The sequence below is a fragment of the Trachinotus anak genome, unplaced genomic scaffold (assembly GCF_046630095.1).
Source record: "Trachinotus anak isolate AG129_WGS33_773 ecotype Australia unplaced genomic scaffold, CSIRO_AGI_Tana_v1 ptg000011l, whole genome shotgun sequence".
In the NCBI taxonomy this organism is placed as follows: Eukaryota; Metazoa; Chordata; class Actinopteri; order Carangiformes; family Carangidae; genus Trachinotus; species Trachinotus anak.
In genome coordinates this window covers 23,579,031-23,596,572 of record NW_027273862.1, presented here as the reverse complement: position 1 = coordinate 23,596,572, position 17,542 = coordinate 23,579,031, and the positions used below count along the sequence as shown (strand labels likewise).

At 37.7% G+C, this 17,542-nt stretch overlaps 1 protein-coding gene across 1 annotated transcript in view; it reads right to left on the bottom strand.

Annotated features, from left to right (window-relative positions):
- Nucleotides 1–334: 334 nt before the first annotated feature.
- Nucleotides 335–17,542, bottom strand: part of map2k5 (mitogen-activated protein kinase kinase 5) — a 57,212-nt gene continuing 40,004 nt past the window's right edge. Inside the window, exon 22 of the mRNA XM_071489124.1 lies at nucleotides 335–3,018. Within this exon, the coding sequence (XP_071345225.1) occupies nucleotides 2,908–3,018 (111 nt within the window). The 3' untranslated portion in view covers nucleotides 335–2,907. The remainder of the gene's footprint in view (nucleotides 3,019–17,542) is intronic.

Sequence of the window (17,542 nt, the reverse complement as noted above, 5' to 3'; positions counted from 1 at the left end):
AAGAATTTGAAGGGGCTCTCAAAAGGAAAAATGGTTCCCAAGTTTCCAAAATTCAAGCTGATAAACAGGTGCTACAATAAAAGTCAGTCAGAAGTACAGTGATATCCTGTGTGGAAATGTGAATTATTCAACAGGGGAAACATCCTGTACAAGAGAAGCCTGAAGGTTATTAAGGTAAACACACAAGTGGAAACACTCGTTAAGTCATGCAGGGGGACTGAAAACAGAGGTTACACCCACTAAAATAAAATTATTAGCATCTAGACTGTCTAAGAGACTTAAATATACTGAATAATGTTTATAAGTGAACAACAAAATCTCAAACTTACCCAAATTATGTTAAATACATTTTATTTGTGCAGGTTGGAATATGTGCCAACACAGATAATTACAGAAAAGGCCATAATCAGCCAGTAACATCAGAGCACTAATATTTCTGCTGAGTCCCATCACTGACTTAATGCTTTGTGGTTCAGGCAAAAAGAGGTAAAATAACAGAGACACAAGAGGTGAGCCCTGTCGTAAGTGGGCTGAAAAGTAAAAAAAATAAAAATAAATATTCCCACTGATAAGGCAGATTCATATTCAAATATCACAGTCAATGAGTACATTGCCAAACAAAAAAAAGATGTGACTGACCTGTTGGAGCTTCCAGCACATCTGTTCAGAAATTTGACATGTTTTTGTTTTTCTTTTTGGTTTGGTTGCAAGACTGCTTTAACATTTCACAGAGAGTTAATCAGTAGCCAGTGGCTGCAACACGCTCTCATTATTTCACACTAATTTACAAGTTTTACCAGACTGCAAAGTAGTTATAGCTTCAGTTACATTTAAGGCCAACTTAATATCAGGTTCCTGTATTAACAGTATGATTGAATTCAACTAACCCAAAGTGACACTCTTTAGATGAATACAACTAACAATATGTATGGGGTAAAATGCAGAGTAAATATTATATTCATTGTGCAACCATTGGAAAATCCATACTGATGCATTTCGGTAACAGGAACATCCTCAAATTTTCACCATGAATTTCACCAATTATCAGAGGAATATTAACATCAGCATCTTGCACAGACGTCCTTCCCAAAAGAATATTCATGTACATCAAAGTAAAAAGGCTGTGCCTCATTTTCAGGCATATATTGGCACTAATTAAACCTGAAATAAAACCTAATACTACTGGGTGCTGGTAACAAACATAAACAGTATCTGGAAAGAAAAATGGGGGGAAAAAAAAGACCCATGAGGAGTTCCAAAATTATGAAGGACATGATGGAGCACATTTTAGAGAAACACATGTGCCAGTTTCAAATGAGTTACAGTTAAAGGCCAGTAATTATAATGTACCATCCACGTGTCTCCTCACCATAACAGAGGATAAAACCACATATAACAGGGTACTGAAGAAACAACAAATTACATGTATAGTAAAATGGTGCTTTAAGCTTTTTCTGCTGCGCTGATCTACTGCCGTTACATTCTTTTTCAGCTCACACTACACACGTGCCACTGTAAGGCTGTGTTTACTTTGCCTTTGTGAAAGTAATGGCATTTAATTTAAACGCTTGAGCATGTTGTCAGCTGCATGAAAACACCTTGTAAAAGCAATTCATTTTAGTCACTTAACGCATTATGTTTACCTCAGTCATGAGAAATCCATTTAATTCTCCATTTGGCTCGTCAGTGGTCTTTGGTGTTATGTGTGCTTCATTAATGCTTTCCCTCTACAGTATGTCAAATGATCTCATTGGGCAATCCAAGAAAACAACATAATCTCTGTATAATACATGATATATTTTGCTAAAGTGAAGGATTTTCTGGTGACAATGTGTATAAAACAAAAACTTAAATGAAAAAAGTGCTCGTTTATAAAAAGAGAAGGAGTTAGAGTCTGCAGTTTCTCTTATTCTTAATGGTTTAAAAAAAAAACAAAACAAAACAAAAAACAAAACAATGAATGAAAGTTGAGATCTGCTTCAGCATTATTTCCTGTCCAACAGTTCGTTCAGCGGCACTCAATGTCAGGCATGACTGTGCAAATGGAAATAAAAGATATGCAACCAAGTTAAAAACTGGTTTAAAAAGAAATAAACCCTGGTTCCTCCCGTTGAGTGTGAACAATAAATTGTTTGGTCAGTGAGCTTGAGAATCAAGAAAAGATGTGTCAATATTTCATTCCACTGCAGTGCTGCTTCAGTCTCACCAGTACTGCAGGCTTGTTGTTGTCCATTAACCCATAACCTTCCAAGGTTTCAGATACAAATACTCCAGTCCTGGAGCTGAAAACAGGTACATTTTTTTTTTGTGGGGGGGGGTCTTGCTATTAAGAGTGACGACATAGGTTTGCTGAGGTAATAAATTACACCAGTGGAAAAACAGGCACACACATGGGCAGTTATTCACAGGCAAAAACCTTAACATTCACTAGAGGGCTGTCAACATTAAAGCACATGATGGTTATTTGAGAGGCCATCCCAGAAACAGATCACAACTCTGCCAGTGTACTGCAGCCTTATGCTATGAAGTTGTTTGTTGTCGCTGATCCTTTAAATCAGGACCATTTATCTCCATTCATCAGACCGGGATGCTCACTGCATTTCTGTATACATGTGGAGACAAAGCTGCGGCTGGAGACCCTCGTTAGGAAGAAAGCACAGATCTCTCTGCACTTTTTGGACGCAGAGATTAATATTCAGTTCAAAGGATGTGGGCTCCTCATTGTCACACTGCATGAGTGCTGTTAAATTAAGAATTACTCACATGAAGTATTTAACATCTAGTGATTTTTGTCCCTGTACATGAAGTCACTTGTACAGTGAATATGAACATACTTGATCCTGAAAACTGTTTTCAGGGTTTGGGATCAAGCATCCAGGTCCATCGTGGGCGTAGAGCAGGAGGACGTCAGACACGTCCCTGAGCCTGCTGACCTCGTCTCTCCTCCAAGCAGCGACAAACCCACATCGACACCACCTCTGCATTACCATCATTATACTGTATGATGAAGGAATGATCCTAAAAAGAAAAGAGAAAGACACAAGCGAGAGGTTATTTTCATTTAGAAAACAACTGACAGTGTCGGTCCTATTGGTATAAAATAAATACATATCCTCAGAACAAAGTTAGTCATTAAGGATTTTATTATGGCAAAATCTGAACTTCTATTACTGTTAGTAAACAGCTAAATTTAAAAAGTAAATGAAGAAATGAGCAAATTCTGACTTGTGGGACTAAATTTCAAATTGAATATGGAGAACTGGGACTATTTCATGATTTAATTACTATTTTGAGATTTTCTTTTCTGACTGAAATTCTAGAGGGAGATATTCAAAGACAAGAGATTGAGTTCTTTTTATCCTCGACCAATTAAAATAACTGAATTTTAATTTGAAAACCAAATTTAATCCAAGATAATTGAGTTTAGCAATAGTCAACCCCAACTTCGAGGTAATAGTGGATTAAATTTGTGCTGTAGAAATCACATTTTTGAATTTATTTAATCGGCACTTATCTTACTCCATACATACAGTATGATCGTCAGAATAATCGTCAGATATGGTAAAAAATAAACTGAAGTAGCTGTTAAACACAAGTAATGAGCTTTCTCGTAAAAACAGACAAATGTATATCCTAAACGCTATTACAAAATGTTTCTACCTATTCTGCAATTATTATTTTTATTGTCAAACAGGTTGGAGCCACAAACATTATTACACTGTTACGTGAAGGGTGTAGTTTAGTTTTACATTCAAAATCATGATTCAAGAAATAATAATAAAATACAAATAAACTAAACGGGAACATCATTAAACCGTCTTAAATATTAATGCACAACAGATTTGGTTTTAAATGCAAAACGTTTAAGTAATGGCTTTTCAGGGCATTTTAAAGAAACACCTTTGGAGTTTAATGATCGACGAATCATAACAGGTTGTAAAATGTGCTTTGTAATAAAAGGCAGCAGCGGCACTAACAAACCATCTCTGTCAACCATTGAAAAATGACTGGAAAAACGCTTTTCAGATTTTCAACAAAAGAATACAAACCTAATCTCGACTGATTTTCATCAACAATGCCAATAAATGAGCTCTAGAGACCCCACAAACATGACAAGTCTGTTGATTGGTAGCTCATCAAGTTTGTTACATGCTGGCAGTGTTCACTTGTTACTGCTGCAGGACGGAAACAGAGATGTCACATGTGATATCTCAATGACAACAGTTCCAATCACCAGCCTCATCTGGGGGACCAGAACCAGGGGTCACAGAGGTCACAGAGGGGAGTCAGAGGTGAGAGCGGAGGAGGCTGTAAATGAGACAAGTCAACTGCGACTGACCATGAATTTTATTTGTGGTGTCTAGATGTCCAATTAGATGCAGCAACCCTGCTCCTGGCCAGTTTAAATGAACTTGTCAACACTGATTTCAACGTTATCTGTCCTTAACAACAAGAGACTGTCACTGCTGTACACTGTTAATAGGAGTTCAGCTCTAAGTAAGAAGGTCAGTCACAACAGAGGGATTTGTGGACAAAGACTTCTCCTCGTCTATTTATGGTCACAGCTGGAACTGGACCAATAACTCGTCTGGGCTGCTGCAGTGTATATGCCAATACTACATCACAGCAGATGCATCGATATTCTTGTACATGTCAGCCAGTTAGCAACAAGAAATTTCAGCACAGAAATGTCAAAGATATGTTTGAACTAATTTGGAAACAGTGTCACTATTTAATAGTTTGTCCAGCAGAGGACATTGAGTTTAATTTTAGCCATGCTAGTGGCATGTCTCTATTGATGGCAATGTCGGTCGGTCAGTCAGTCCACCACTTTGGTTCAGACTGAAATATCTCTACAACTCTTAGATAAATTGCCATGAAATCTGGCACCGACATTCATGTCCCCCTCAGGATGAGGATCTGTGTCTGGCCTTTTCTGTAACTTAATAAAACTGATGATTTTACTTTCACACCCAATTCACGCCGTGATTGTCCAGCTGTGAAGAGGTGATAAAGGAGCCAAGGATTGAACTACTCTCTCTAGTTCTCTTCATTTGTTACACAACTATTTGTGACACTCTTCATGTGAACAACCAAGTGTAGCACTATAACTGTCTTCCTGGAGAGACTGTCTAAAAATATTCACTGTTATTCACATATTTAAACCATATTTAATATGTCTCCATATTCAAAATGTGGAAATGTGGAATGTGTCTTCATATTAAAAATGTCTCCTCCTTCTGTATAGAGGCTGGCTTTTTCAAGTGTGGCCATTTAAATAAACTAAAAACAGTTTTCATGTATGGAGCTGTCGAACAACGCATCTTATGAACCACTTAGAGACCATAAACAGGCCATCAGTCTTGTTTAACTGTTAAACGTCCTGTACATGTGTTGGTTGCACACAAGTGAAAATTATGGGATCCTTATTGTTTATGTTATGTGTTTATGTGAATATAATCTATTGGCCACTATATTGTTATTGACTATTTTAAATTTACAAATATTAATATTGGCCTCTAAAATCCCATATTAGTTGGGTTATAGTCACATTTAAACTTACTTACAGGCTCAGAGGGAAGTTAAAGTGACCAGGTGTCTAATACACGCAGGGATAAGCACATTTAATGACAAATTTGCATAAAACGCTTTAGTAAGTATTTTTCTGTTAACTTAAACATCAACAAACACCTTTTACAATTATTTCTGCTGTGCTTTCCAGGGCTGTGAGTCAACAGCAAACAAGCACATCTTATGAATATGAAAATCACATCTCACAACAACAGTGGCATTACTAGACTGACTAAAATTTGATGCAGAAGGTGACTCCAAGGTGAGCAGTATTGTTGTCAGCTGTTTCTTTTGCGGTCAGACTACATTAAAAATCCCCAAGCAACAGCCAAACTGGTGCAGACAATGTAAGATTAGTAACAAAGTAGGACAGACTGGTAGTGACGGTCCACTTTTTTCCTCCTGAGATCATTCTTGTCTATTTGCGGTTACACAGGAAAATACGTTAAACTGAAGACTGTATATAAAATGAAATTACATTAAGGGTGCATACAGAGAATATTGTTTGTAAGTTTTTGTAGTATCATGATTCCTTTATAAAACCTATCAAAATAAATTAGCTTGACTTCTGCTTGAGTTCCACTCTTTCTTTCCTCACTGCTGTTACTTTTGATTGTGAGCACTCAATTTCCACATGGGTAGTCTGGTGTAGCTGCATATTTCAAAGTAAAAATGGTAACACATTCCACTTTGTTCTAATCCTGCACAAACTGTAAAGATTGTGAAGGACTGGGGGGAGCCCCATCAATCCTGTTGTCCTTCTAATGGGCATCTGGGGTTAACACAGTCTGAGGTTAATTACTCTCATATCAGTGCGAGCATGTGTGTGTGTCAGTATGCGACGGGTGGAGTGGACGCTCCTGGGTGCCCCTATGTGCTGAATACTCATCTCATCAATCATTCTTCTTTGCCTCAGTAAAGAGGGAGTGATACAGAAATAAAGAAGGAAGTCCTGAGCGATGTTTTTAAAATTTAGCTCTCCACCTCTGCCCCAGAGATTAACCCTGGCAGGCCAGACACATCCGCAGGAATCTGACCTGGATGAAGGTGTCTTCCATGTCTTGTCACACCACACTCACACACTATACATACGATACATGCCGAGACACTGTGGAAGAACAGTGTCTAATTTTTTTGTCTGAAGCAATGTCTCATCTGCTGAAATGTAATTTACAACGTGATACTGGAGTAGTGGGCACCCCGAAAGATAAAGTCACAGAGTAGAACATTACAAGATGTTGTTTGCTTGCAGATACAAGTTCTTGTTTAAAATAACATACGTATGATTAGGTTTAGGCCTGATCTCTCTACATTTAACTAACATACTGTACAAGTAATAAATGCTACATGATTGAAAGTATGACTTTGAGTTAGAAATGCTTAGTTTAAAAGTGAGTGAGATCATGTGATTGGCAGAAGGCTTCAGAACAGTTAGTAAATGGTATTTGCTGTAAGATTGTTTTGTTAACTGCTGTTTCCATGGTCAAGAATGAGCTTTCAATCTAAACCTTTAAGCCAACATGGACGGCCAATGGAAGTCTGCTAAAATTGAAAAAGTGCTCAGAAACAGAGGAATGAAAATATCTACAATTCCATGACAAATGGGAAAACTCCCTCCGCTTTCAGTCATGGGATTTGATTGAAATTTCCAACAAAATTTCCAAATTTTCAACAGCTTCTAAATGGACCTTGTGCTGAGATTGTTTTGTCAAAGTTAAACTTATTTGTTCTTGGTTCTTATTTCATTGTAGTTACTTGCTTAAAACTCCCAGAAACGATGAGGGAGCAGGCACACTCATATTTTATGTGTCTCAATCGGGGACAAATCACAAATATCAAGCATGTTTGAGGGACTGGTATCACTCTGGACACATTTAAATGCTCTGGGACAGAAGGATGCTGATCTTTACACAGCAGATGTCATCAGGAGTTTTCAACCTATATTCTGAATACACATCTGGAACAAAAAAGAAAAACCAGTCCTGTAGTACTTCTGTGTGAATCTGACACAAAACTGCTTTCAAATGTTATCTTCAAACTCACCATTAGTTTAGACATAAGCTGCATCATGAGTCATAACTTATATGATCCAAACGCATGCAGGTCCACACACACCCTTATATTGAATTCATTAGGTATTCATCCTCTATCTCTCACATGCACACAAGCACACACAGTCACCTAATAATTACACTTCCTGCAACTTCAATTAAGTTTTAAACCTGTAAGGGAGGAGTAATAAATAAGGAGTGAATAACTACTCCTTGTTAGGTCACTGAAGGTGTTCTGACTTTCTGTTGTAGCAGTGTGTGGACAGAGGTGAAACGGGGGAAGGACTCATTTAAAAGTTACATTAATCACCGTCTGGCCACATCAAAATGGGATAATCACCTGCAACTGCTCTGCGCAAATAGAAATGGCCTAAACCCAGGGGAAATTCTACCTAACTCTTTAATTGTTTGAAGCCTTTGAAGGGTCCGTTTAATCTAAGATTAATTTATGCGATTTTAAATAACACCATGTATGATTAATACCCTCAGAAGAAATTAAAAGCAGTTTGAGGCAATTATAATAAGAGACTGGTCATCACCTCATTAGAATAATGTTGGAAGAAACATGATGTGTGTGTGTGTGTGTGTGTGTGTGTGTGTGTGTGTGTGTGTGTGTGTGTGTGTGTGTGTGTGTGTGTGTCAGTGTGTACATGTCTGAGTGTGAGACCGAGAAAGAAGGGTGAAGAGGTAGATAGAATAACTAGGGCTTTACAGATTTGCATGCTAATCACCAGCTCCCTCTGGAAACTAGCTGGCATTAGTTGGTGTGTGTAAGAATATATACTTTGGTAGAACTTAGTGTACAGGGAATGTAGGGAAATCTATTACAATGCTGTTTCCCCTCTAAACCTAAAGATCCAAGTATCCAAATATCAAAGCTATCTGCTGCTTTCATAACTGTGTGCATAAGGCAGGGCTTTCTCTAGATATCTACACATCAACAGGCCGCAATATTGTGGCTCAATGTTAGCCACCAACATGGAAAGAAGTAGAAAAAAAGACAGTAAAAACAAGAGAGCCAGGAGAAATTAAGTGGACTTTATACTCCTTATTAGATGGTCAGATAACTTTGGACCCCGACCCCAAAAATACAACTTTCCAATGTCAGATGGGTCCGACCATTTCTGTAACTTTCCGAAACCAACAATCTGACAGTCACGCCCACTTCAAGCCATGACCGGCCAGCTGTGCAGAGTTGAAAAGGAGCCAAAGGAGCCTTCTCTCTCTGGCTCTCTTTTTTCATTTTCTACACAGCTGTTTGTAGCACACTTGTGCACAACAGTGTGCAAAAAAAATGTGGACTGTATCCCCATATATAAAAGATATTCACCTTAAAAGTGTCTGATGAAGTAGTTTTGAGAGACCATAAACCAGCCGTTCGAGCACCATCATTCATACGCCTAGTTTTATTCCTCAATGAGGTATACAAATGACAAAATAACAAATGTCCACTCGAGCAGCAGTTAGGATTCATGTATGGCTTGGCTGTATGCACCATCAGACACAACGGGCAGATAAAACTGAAGAGCTGAACAAAGAGATGCTACTGGGAGGTCGTGGATAGAAGTGGGGTCGTGGACAGAACAGGGTGACAATGTGCAGATGTCACACCATGGCAGTAAGTGTTTTGGCCATTGGTCATTGTAAACTGGAAGAAAAATGGAAGAAGTGTAAAAGTAAAAGTAGTAAGAAATTATTAAATGTCTTAAGAGCTACTTCCTGACATCCTAGGTGTCAGGGAAGCTTATGGGAAGCCAATTCATTTCTGTCTGATTATCAAGCTTGTATAAGACACAATATTTGTTACTGTCTAATTCATTCTTACACCAGAACACAAAGAAACCCTGTTTTGGTCAAATCAAGGATGTTGGATCCACAAGTGTCAAAGTTTGGGGATAAAGACATTGATTTATGTGTAATTTTGACTCAAGCTGTCATTCAAAATGGTGTGACTGAACAGTTGCACAGCGGTAACCTTCCTGTAGTCCCAGTATGTGTGAATGGGGTTTATGTCTCTGAAGACCCATGGCTAAAATTTAAAAAAAAAAAAAAAATTTTTCAGCAGAGGTGTTGACAGAAGTTTAGGGAGGAGGAGGCACCAGCGAGTTGGCAAATGTCTGCAAGGGGAAGAGGAAAAAGATGTGCAATATTACACCTGGATGTGAAAAGCCTTTTCCCCCATGTAGAGATGTTAACATTAACACACCTATTTCTCAGACAGTAAAACTACATCCAAAGTTTGAGACACATGATAACTAGAAATCATGCAAGAAATCACCCACATAAAGCAAAACAAAACACCCTAGAAGATGTTTAATATGACACCCTTTTCAGCTCACGAATTTTTCAGTAAAAAAGTGCAGTATGTGACTATGACATAAAAGCCAAGAACACAGAGGCATCTCTATCACTGTTGAAGAATTCAAGCAGCTTATAAACCGTAAGGAAGGCTAAATGAGAGGCTTAATCTGCTACTTTCTTCATCCTTAATGAAAAATATAAGTAAAGTCAGTATCAGTTAAAGACAATGTGTGTTATCTTGTTGCTTCCTTACATCTCATACATGTCTGTCTCAACAAAGTGGTGTCAATAAGTGTGCTCCTGCGTATGTGTGAGTGAGAGAGAGAGAGCGGTACGGAGGGCTTGAGCAAATCAATCCAATGTGCATAGCTCTACAGTGAAATAAGTTTTTTTTTTTTTTTTTTTTTTTTTTTAGAGCTGTCCACTTGTGATTGGATCACCTGGGACAGATGTTAATACCAGGTCTGAACAGGGCCTAAGTAAGTCAGTCAACAGGGGACATTAGGATTTGTCAATTGGCTTAGCAGTCTGGCATTAAACAACAACAACAAACCAAAAAACAACAAAAAGAAAACTGTGGAAAAACAGAATAACACAAAGAAAAAAAACTCCAAAACTGCAGTTGATAAAAGACTATTTTTTCTTAGTGGTAAATAGACACATCCATGTTGTCTGATATGACAGATGAATGGAAATTGATGGAATCATTAAATGAATGAGCAACCCAATAAACAGCATGGACAGTAAAGGTCAGTGGTTACTATATTGGCGTTGCTTATGACAGACATAGTATGAATTGATATTAACTTGTCAGTTTGTTAATACCAAGTTTTTATTATGGCACCGTAAATGGTCAAAACTCTGTGTGTGTGTTTGTGTGTGTTTAAGTCCAAACTAGATTTGGGAATAGTCAGAGACAGGAGGGGTTCCTTTGTGAAAAACCGAGGGGCTCATCTGGTGTCTCCAGGGTTGAAAAGGGGCAATGAAATTTGTGCATGTGTGTATGTGTGCATATGAATAGAAAAGCAGAATAGGAGAGCTGCACTGACAAGGGTGCTAAAAGGCTGTTTGAAGGCTGCTGGCTGGGGAGCGAGGGATGATGAGGGAGAGGGGGGAGGGGGAAATGAAATGTCCATCAAATCACAATCAAAGAATATAAGGGCGTGGGGATCATCACTCTCATTCTTCTCTCACACACATAAATTAACATAAGCAAAAACAGGTACACAAACAAAATAATGTTGTATCAATAGCATTTGTGCAACAAAAACCATATTTACTGTCTTTCTTGTACTAAAGCTTAGTAACAGAACAGACGTTGTACTGAAGGAGAGTAGAGGAGTAAGACAGCCTGTTTAGAACCAAAAGCAAGAAACCTCAGACAGGACAAGTCATCACCAAATACCTGCAGCTAACGTCCTGGGAGTGAGCCAATGGAAAGTCTCCTCAGCTGACCAACGTCATGAGCTTATGATGACAGGATAGGGTGTCCACAATGAAAGATGCATTAGTATAAGGGGAGAAAAACACACTCACTTTCCTCTCTAAAGGCTTATCATGTGATTCTTTGCAAATAAGGCGACAGGAGAAATGGGAAGAAAGATGTCTTACTGATACAAGAGAAGCATTGAGCTTGATACAGCCAGGCAGAGCTCTGTTAGGGATTTCGTCTTGATTAATTAGTGTCCAACAAACTGACAAACAGATTGTGAGTCATGGTGTAAACCATCTGGGCTCGGATCAACTCAGCGCTTCCACTGGTGTCAAGGCTTTTTGGTAAGGTATCAAATTACAAGCCACTGATTTACTTGTTACCATACTGTGTATCACTATACACTCACAGCCAGAGCACAGTAATGGGTAGTTCCTGAAACTAAAAACTATCACAAATAATCTGAAATTTGAAAGTCCATTCAAAATGACTAATTTATTTGTACAAGCTTAAATGACTGATTGACCAATGTGTCAATCAATCATAAATACTGCAGCTATAGGATGCTTTTGAGGAATTATGTCAAAAGGACAAAGGTAAGGGTGGATTCTTTTTGCTGGTATTGAGGACACAGGTGTGAACACATAGGCAGGCATTCTCCTACAGCTGGTTTCAAGCTATTCCACTGTTTGACATAAAAGGAAAAGTAGAAATGTGCCACCAAAGGCAATGAAGAAGAGGCCTGTAAAGTAGTCAACATTACTGTAAACAATGTATAACTACCCCTGGGTCTTGAAACTGGCTTGAGAGAGGGATAACATGATTGTTTTTTGTATTAGTTACAAGTTCAATTCAAAAGTGTAAAACTGACGCTTGATTTCATTCATTAGCATAAGTTAACAAGTGTTTTATCAAGTACCTCAAATTTTTTCTAATGTTAATCCTCTTCTCATGACAGGTTCAGACCTTCCTGCTGCCATCACATTACAGTGGGTTTTTGACACTGGAGACTAAAGAAGCTATATACAAAATAAAATCATTTATGCAATAGAAAACTAACAAAGTTTTTTGTAGTTTTGCATAGATGTTTAAAAACTGCTACAAGGCACAATGAAATCATGTTTTTTCCTTGAACATAGCATGAACCCAATAAAGGTTTTCCTTTCCCTGTATGCCTTAGTTTGGTAAAATAATAACAAAGTTGAAGTAAATAGGATAAAAGATTGATAGTATAAGCATAGCAACCGGTAAAGTAGTTAGTAACAGACTGCATCGGGCTTCAGGGACAGAACCCATCAAGAGCAGGCATGCAATCAAACAGCAGCCCTTTAAAGAGCATCTAATAGGATAAAATCACAGTGACAATAATGACGTCAATAAAAGCTATACCAGTGATTAGAGAAACCACATGCTGAAACCTGATGATCAAACTAGCGCTGCTAGGTGAGTTTGTATAGTCATAAAATAACATTATTTGCTCAGTATCTAACACTATTGTGTGAGTTCCCGCATTCCCTTCCAGGAGAAATGAGTTGCTCAGATATAAACTGAGAGCAAATGGTAGCACCTTCTGTACAGCAGAGGGAGAGGAGAAAAGGGGAGCTGTGGCTAGGTGCATTAACATACAGATAGAATAGGTAAAGAGTTTTAATGTAGTCAGGAGGCTGGGGGAATGGGGAAGCAGAGTGAGAGGTGGGGAGGAAAGAGGGAATGAGGAGGAGGAGGAGGAGGAGAGAGAAAGACAATCAGCAGGCTGGTGCCACAAAGGCAGGCATCCATGACCTTATCTCAGTTCATCACCGGCAGAGGAAGAAATGAAAGGCCTACAGGAGGAGAAAAATATAGGTAAGGGAAAAACAAGAGGTTTGAGGAATAGAGGGAGTCAAAAAAAGACAACTGTGAAAATTTGAAAAACAGAAGAGAAGAGATCACAATGAATATGAAAAAGTGGGGCAGGGAGTGTGGGAGAGAGTAAGCAATCACAGCCACCACATGAGACATGATTACGTAAAACATTTAGAAACCAGAAAAAAAGGAAAAGCAGGGTGTGGTTGAAAAAGGATGCTACATATAGTGATGAAAAGATATCTATGTTATGGTAGCAGTGATTCTTCAAACAAATACGAAAAAGAAAGAACAGCAAGAAACCGTCATTTCTTGGTGCATTTCCACCACATATGCTCCTGCATATCCTGCGTGATAAATTAAGCTGGAACCTAATCTTTAAAAGGTTGTTCCTCAATTTTACTACTAGTCAAAACCTCCACAGGGAAAATTCTTTAAGGTTATACAGACCAGAAGCTAAGTTGGTTCTTGCAGTCTTTTTTTTTATTCACTTAGTTAACAGCTCCAGTCCACTATAACAGTGACTTTTTAAATTTGTGAATTCAAATATCCCTTCATGAAACTACTGACAGAATTACCTGTTTAAGAAGGTAACCAAAGGGAAAAGTTGGAAATGTTAAAAAAAAAATTTCTCTAAGTTTGAAGGTCCTCACAAAGAAACAATGATATGCGTTGCACCACATGGTCAATGCTTTGGATTAAATATTGTCCTTTTCATCAGAATGTCAAACAACAAAGGACATTCTGGTTTAATTCACTGGCATTAGAAAAATTAATATTTATGTTACAGAATTACAATATTGTATTGCAGGCAAGAAGCAATGGATAACTGGGATAAGTTGGGTCCTAAATTAATTGTGTTCATATACTGGAGGATAAACTGACTTTTCACTGGCAGAGGTCTAATATTGTCTGTTAGGTATTGGTAATTGATGCTCTGAGTAACCCTTATCTTTGAATTATTTGTGTTTGAATTAAGCTTTGGTTGTGAAACCAAGTATTGAAGGAAACGAGAAACCACAAGGATACACTGTGTTCTTGTTCAAGGTATAAGTACATAAGCAGTTACAATAAATTGGGCATTCAAACAGACTAAGGCAAAAGAGGATGATTGCGTTTTCAGTCAAACTAAAAACAGCATCCTCTCCACTGCAAAAATTATATAGACAAACAGACAAGAGTGACTGGTGTCACAGGTGTCACTCAACGCAAACAATGGAAGCAGTGTTCAAATAAAGGTCAACAAGAAACAAAAAATTGAGCAGCATGCTGCAAAAACAAGCTGAACTTCCTCAAAAGTGGTAGTATGAGGACTCTCCCTGAAGAGAACCACTTTTGTCTGGAGGAAGGAATTCCCAATGAGTGTCTCGACAATATTTCCCTTTACTCCTCCTTTCTGGTGTGAGACTGAGAACATACAATCTGTTAACAGCTCTGCATTTACACCCTCCAGCCCTCTATCCCCACAACACAAACCCTCACCCCTCTTCTCTCTGTGGACCCAGCTGTCGCTGTCCTTGGTACTGACACAGAAACCGGAGAGTGTTGCGACTCTTAAAAGGCAGTTTGTGCAAACTGCTGAGGCCTAGTGTGCTAATGCTAGAACAGCAAACATGGTAGTCCTAAAAAGGCTAGTCCTGTCAGGAAGAGCTGGAACTTAGTGAACTTCACTCACTTCTTTAAAAAACTCAACTTTACTAGAGTCACAGAATCTATGCCTTTTGTATTTGAGTATTAATTTACATTTACATTTACTCATTTAGCAGACACTTTCATCCAAAGCAACTTACAAATGAAGGACAATAGCAAAGCTACAGTTTATTATTATTTTATTATCAAGTTTACTATTAATTAACTTGCTGTGGCTGTTAGAACCAAGGCACCACCAAATCACAGCTGCTTTATTCTCTGTCAGCAATTCAGCAGTAGGCAAACTTGAAAAGAACAATATTAGCATTTTCATAGATCCTGGATTTATGAATGTCTGAGATGGTGTAGGTGTAATTTTTAACTAGTTAATTGAACTTTTTTTTTGGACAAACAATATTAGACAAAAACCATAATTTATAGCAGAGTATTTATTTATAAACCATGTCTGACAAAAAGCTTAAAAACAGTGGTAGTGTGCCACCTCTGCCAACCAGTTGCAGTTTACATATAGGCAGGGAAGACTTTCATGGAATTGAATAAAAGTATTAAGTGTATTTTTTGATTTGTGTTGTAAGAATATAAATGTAGAATTGATTTGACTTGACTTTGTTAAACTTTGCTGTTGTTGTTTGTCTATTATATTAATGTGTGAATTCATTGAAACACTTTCTTGTATGTGTTCACATACTTGGCTTATAAAGCTGATTCTCATGGAACATAAAGTTGTAGCCATGACCCAAGACAGTGTTCAAAGAAGCTACAAATTCTATGACATGGATGCTTCACACACACATCTTCAACCAGCACCGGAGATCTGTACAATCACCACATTTTCAAGGTGGGCACCCAAAATCATGATTACTGAATAAGTATCTGACTAAATGTGAAACAATCCTTCTGTTCCACAAGTACAGTGTTGAATAATGGCCAAATTAGTGTTTTCACACTTAAGCTGATTTTTGACCTTTTGGATATAAAATGTCATTACTTCATCATTTTATCACATTAAACATTTGTGTAAATTTTTGTCATAATTAGTTTATGGATTCTGGCCAAAAACATGTTTTGTGAGGTTGTACAGTAAAAACTAAGTTTGCTTTTTGTTAATACCAGTGTCCAGTCTTTTAGTGGCATCTTTAATAATGCATTTTCATAGGCCTACTGTACTACAGCCATTAAGGGAAAAAAGAAAAACCTTAGACCTTCAGACACTCTTGACCTTATGCCTGAATATACCTCATTTATTTGTGTTTTGGACCTGAAAGAGCTGTCCTTGAATGTATTTCATCTACTTTCAATACTGATTAAGTATTACATTTATCTCCATCATGGAGGTTATGTTTTTACCTGTGTCTGTTTGTTTGTTTGTCAGTAGAATTATGCAAAAAGTACTGAACCAATTTGCACTGAACTTGGTGGAGCGATGGGGCAGGGACCAGGGAAGAGTCCATTTAATTTTGGTGCCGATCTGGTTGAAAAGGGAATTTTTATCATTTTCTCTAACATTGTGAGATTAAGGCACTTCTTGAGACTTTCACCAATTTCTCAGTAAATAATGTCTGAATCTTGATGAAAAAATATTTCATGACAGACATGTGTGAGGTATGCACTCTACTGAGTGCCATTCTAGTTGTGCAAAGAGAACAAAAGAGCCATGATCAAACGCAGCATATTTTGTAAAGGCTTCACCATGTCGCCCATTAACTTTCCCTTTGTACAGTGAGTTTGATCTGAATGCGTTTGCTCGATGACTGTGAGACTCTCTCATTAATGTATGCTGTAATGTAAACTTAACCACTTTAAATGCATTTATTCTCTCTGATGTTCTTCCATGCGCTACACAATAATCAGGATTTATACAATTTTCAAATTAAAGGTGATTCATCCACATACAGTATTCAGAATCTTTGAATACAGTGTGACTGCACATGGCATAATGCAATCTTTTGGGTTTAAAGGTTGAACCAGCCAATGGCAATGAATAGTATAAACTACGGGAAATGGATGAATAGATTATTGGATTGTTTACATTATTCCTTATTAACTTATTTCAACATTTCAGTGAGGACTATGCCCTGTCAAAGTCTATTCAGTGTAGCCTGAATGAGTAGTAATAATGTTGTCCATGTACTCATTTGCAGATGAGACATGAGTTCACTTTAGTGACATACAAATCTTAAACATTTAAGATTTTGACAATTAATTATGTCCTGAGCAGTAACATGTTAAAATTATATATCTACTCTCTGACCATTACATGCACAGTGGAAGAAACACACACAAAATAATTTCCCTTTGTCCCTTGCTCAAATTTTCATTAGGCTATAAAATTTAATTTTGTAAACTAGAATTATTTGACTCTTGTACAGCAGCTAAGCCTGATTCATTCAATTTGGCTCCAATGCAGTGAATTAAATGAATTATTGCTGAAGTAGGTCTAAAACCTACCTCAAGGTTTCTGGCTGACCTCTCTCCGACATCTTTCATTGGTAGCAAGAAGTTCATTGCTGTTGTTTCCAAGCAGCAATGCCAATTTTGAGGGTCCTTGACCCATAACACCTCAATCATTGCAAAAAAACACAACTGTATAATCCAAACTCTACAGAGATATTAAAATTATGATTAATTGAATTTTTATTGGAATGCACGGATATGATCACCTTCTGCACACAGTTATTCAAAACTTATATTT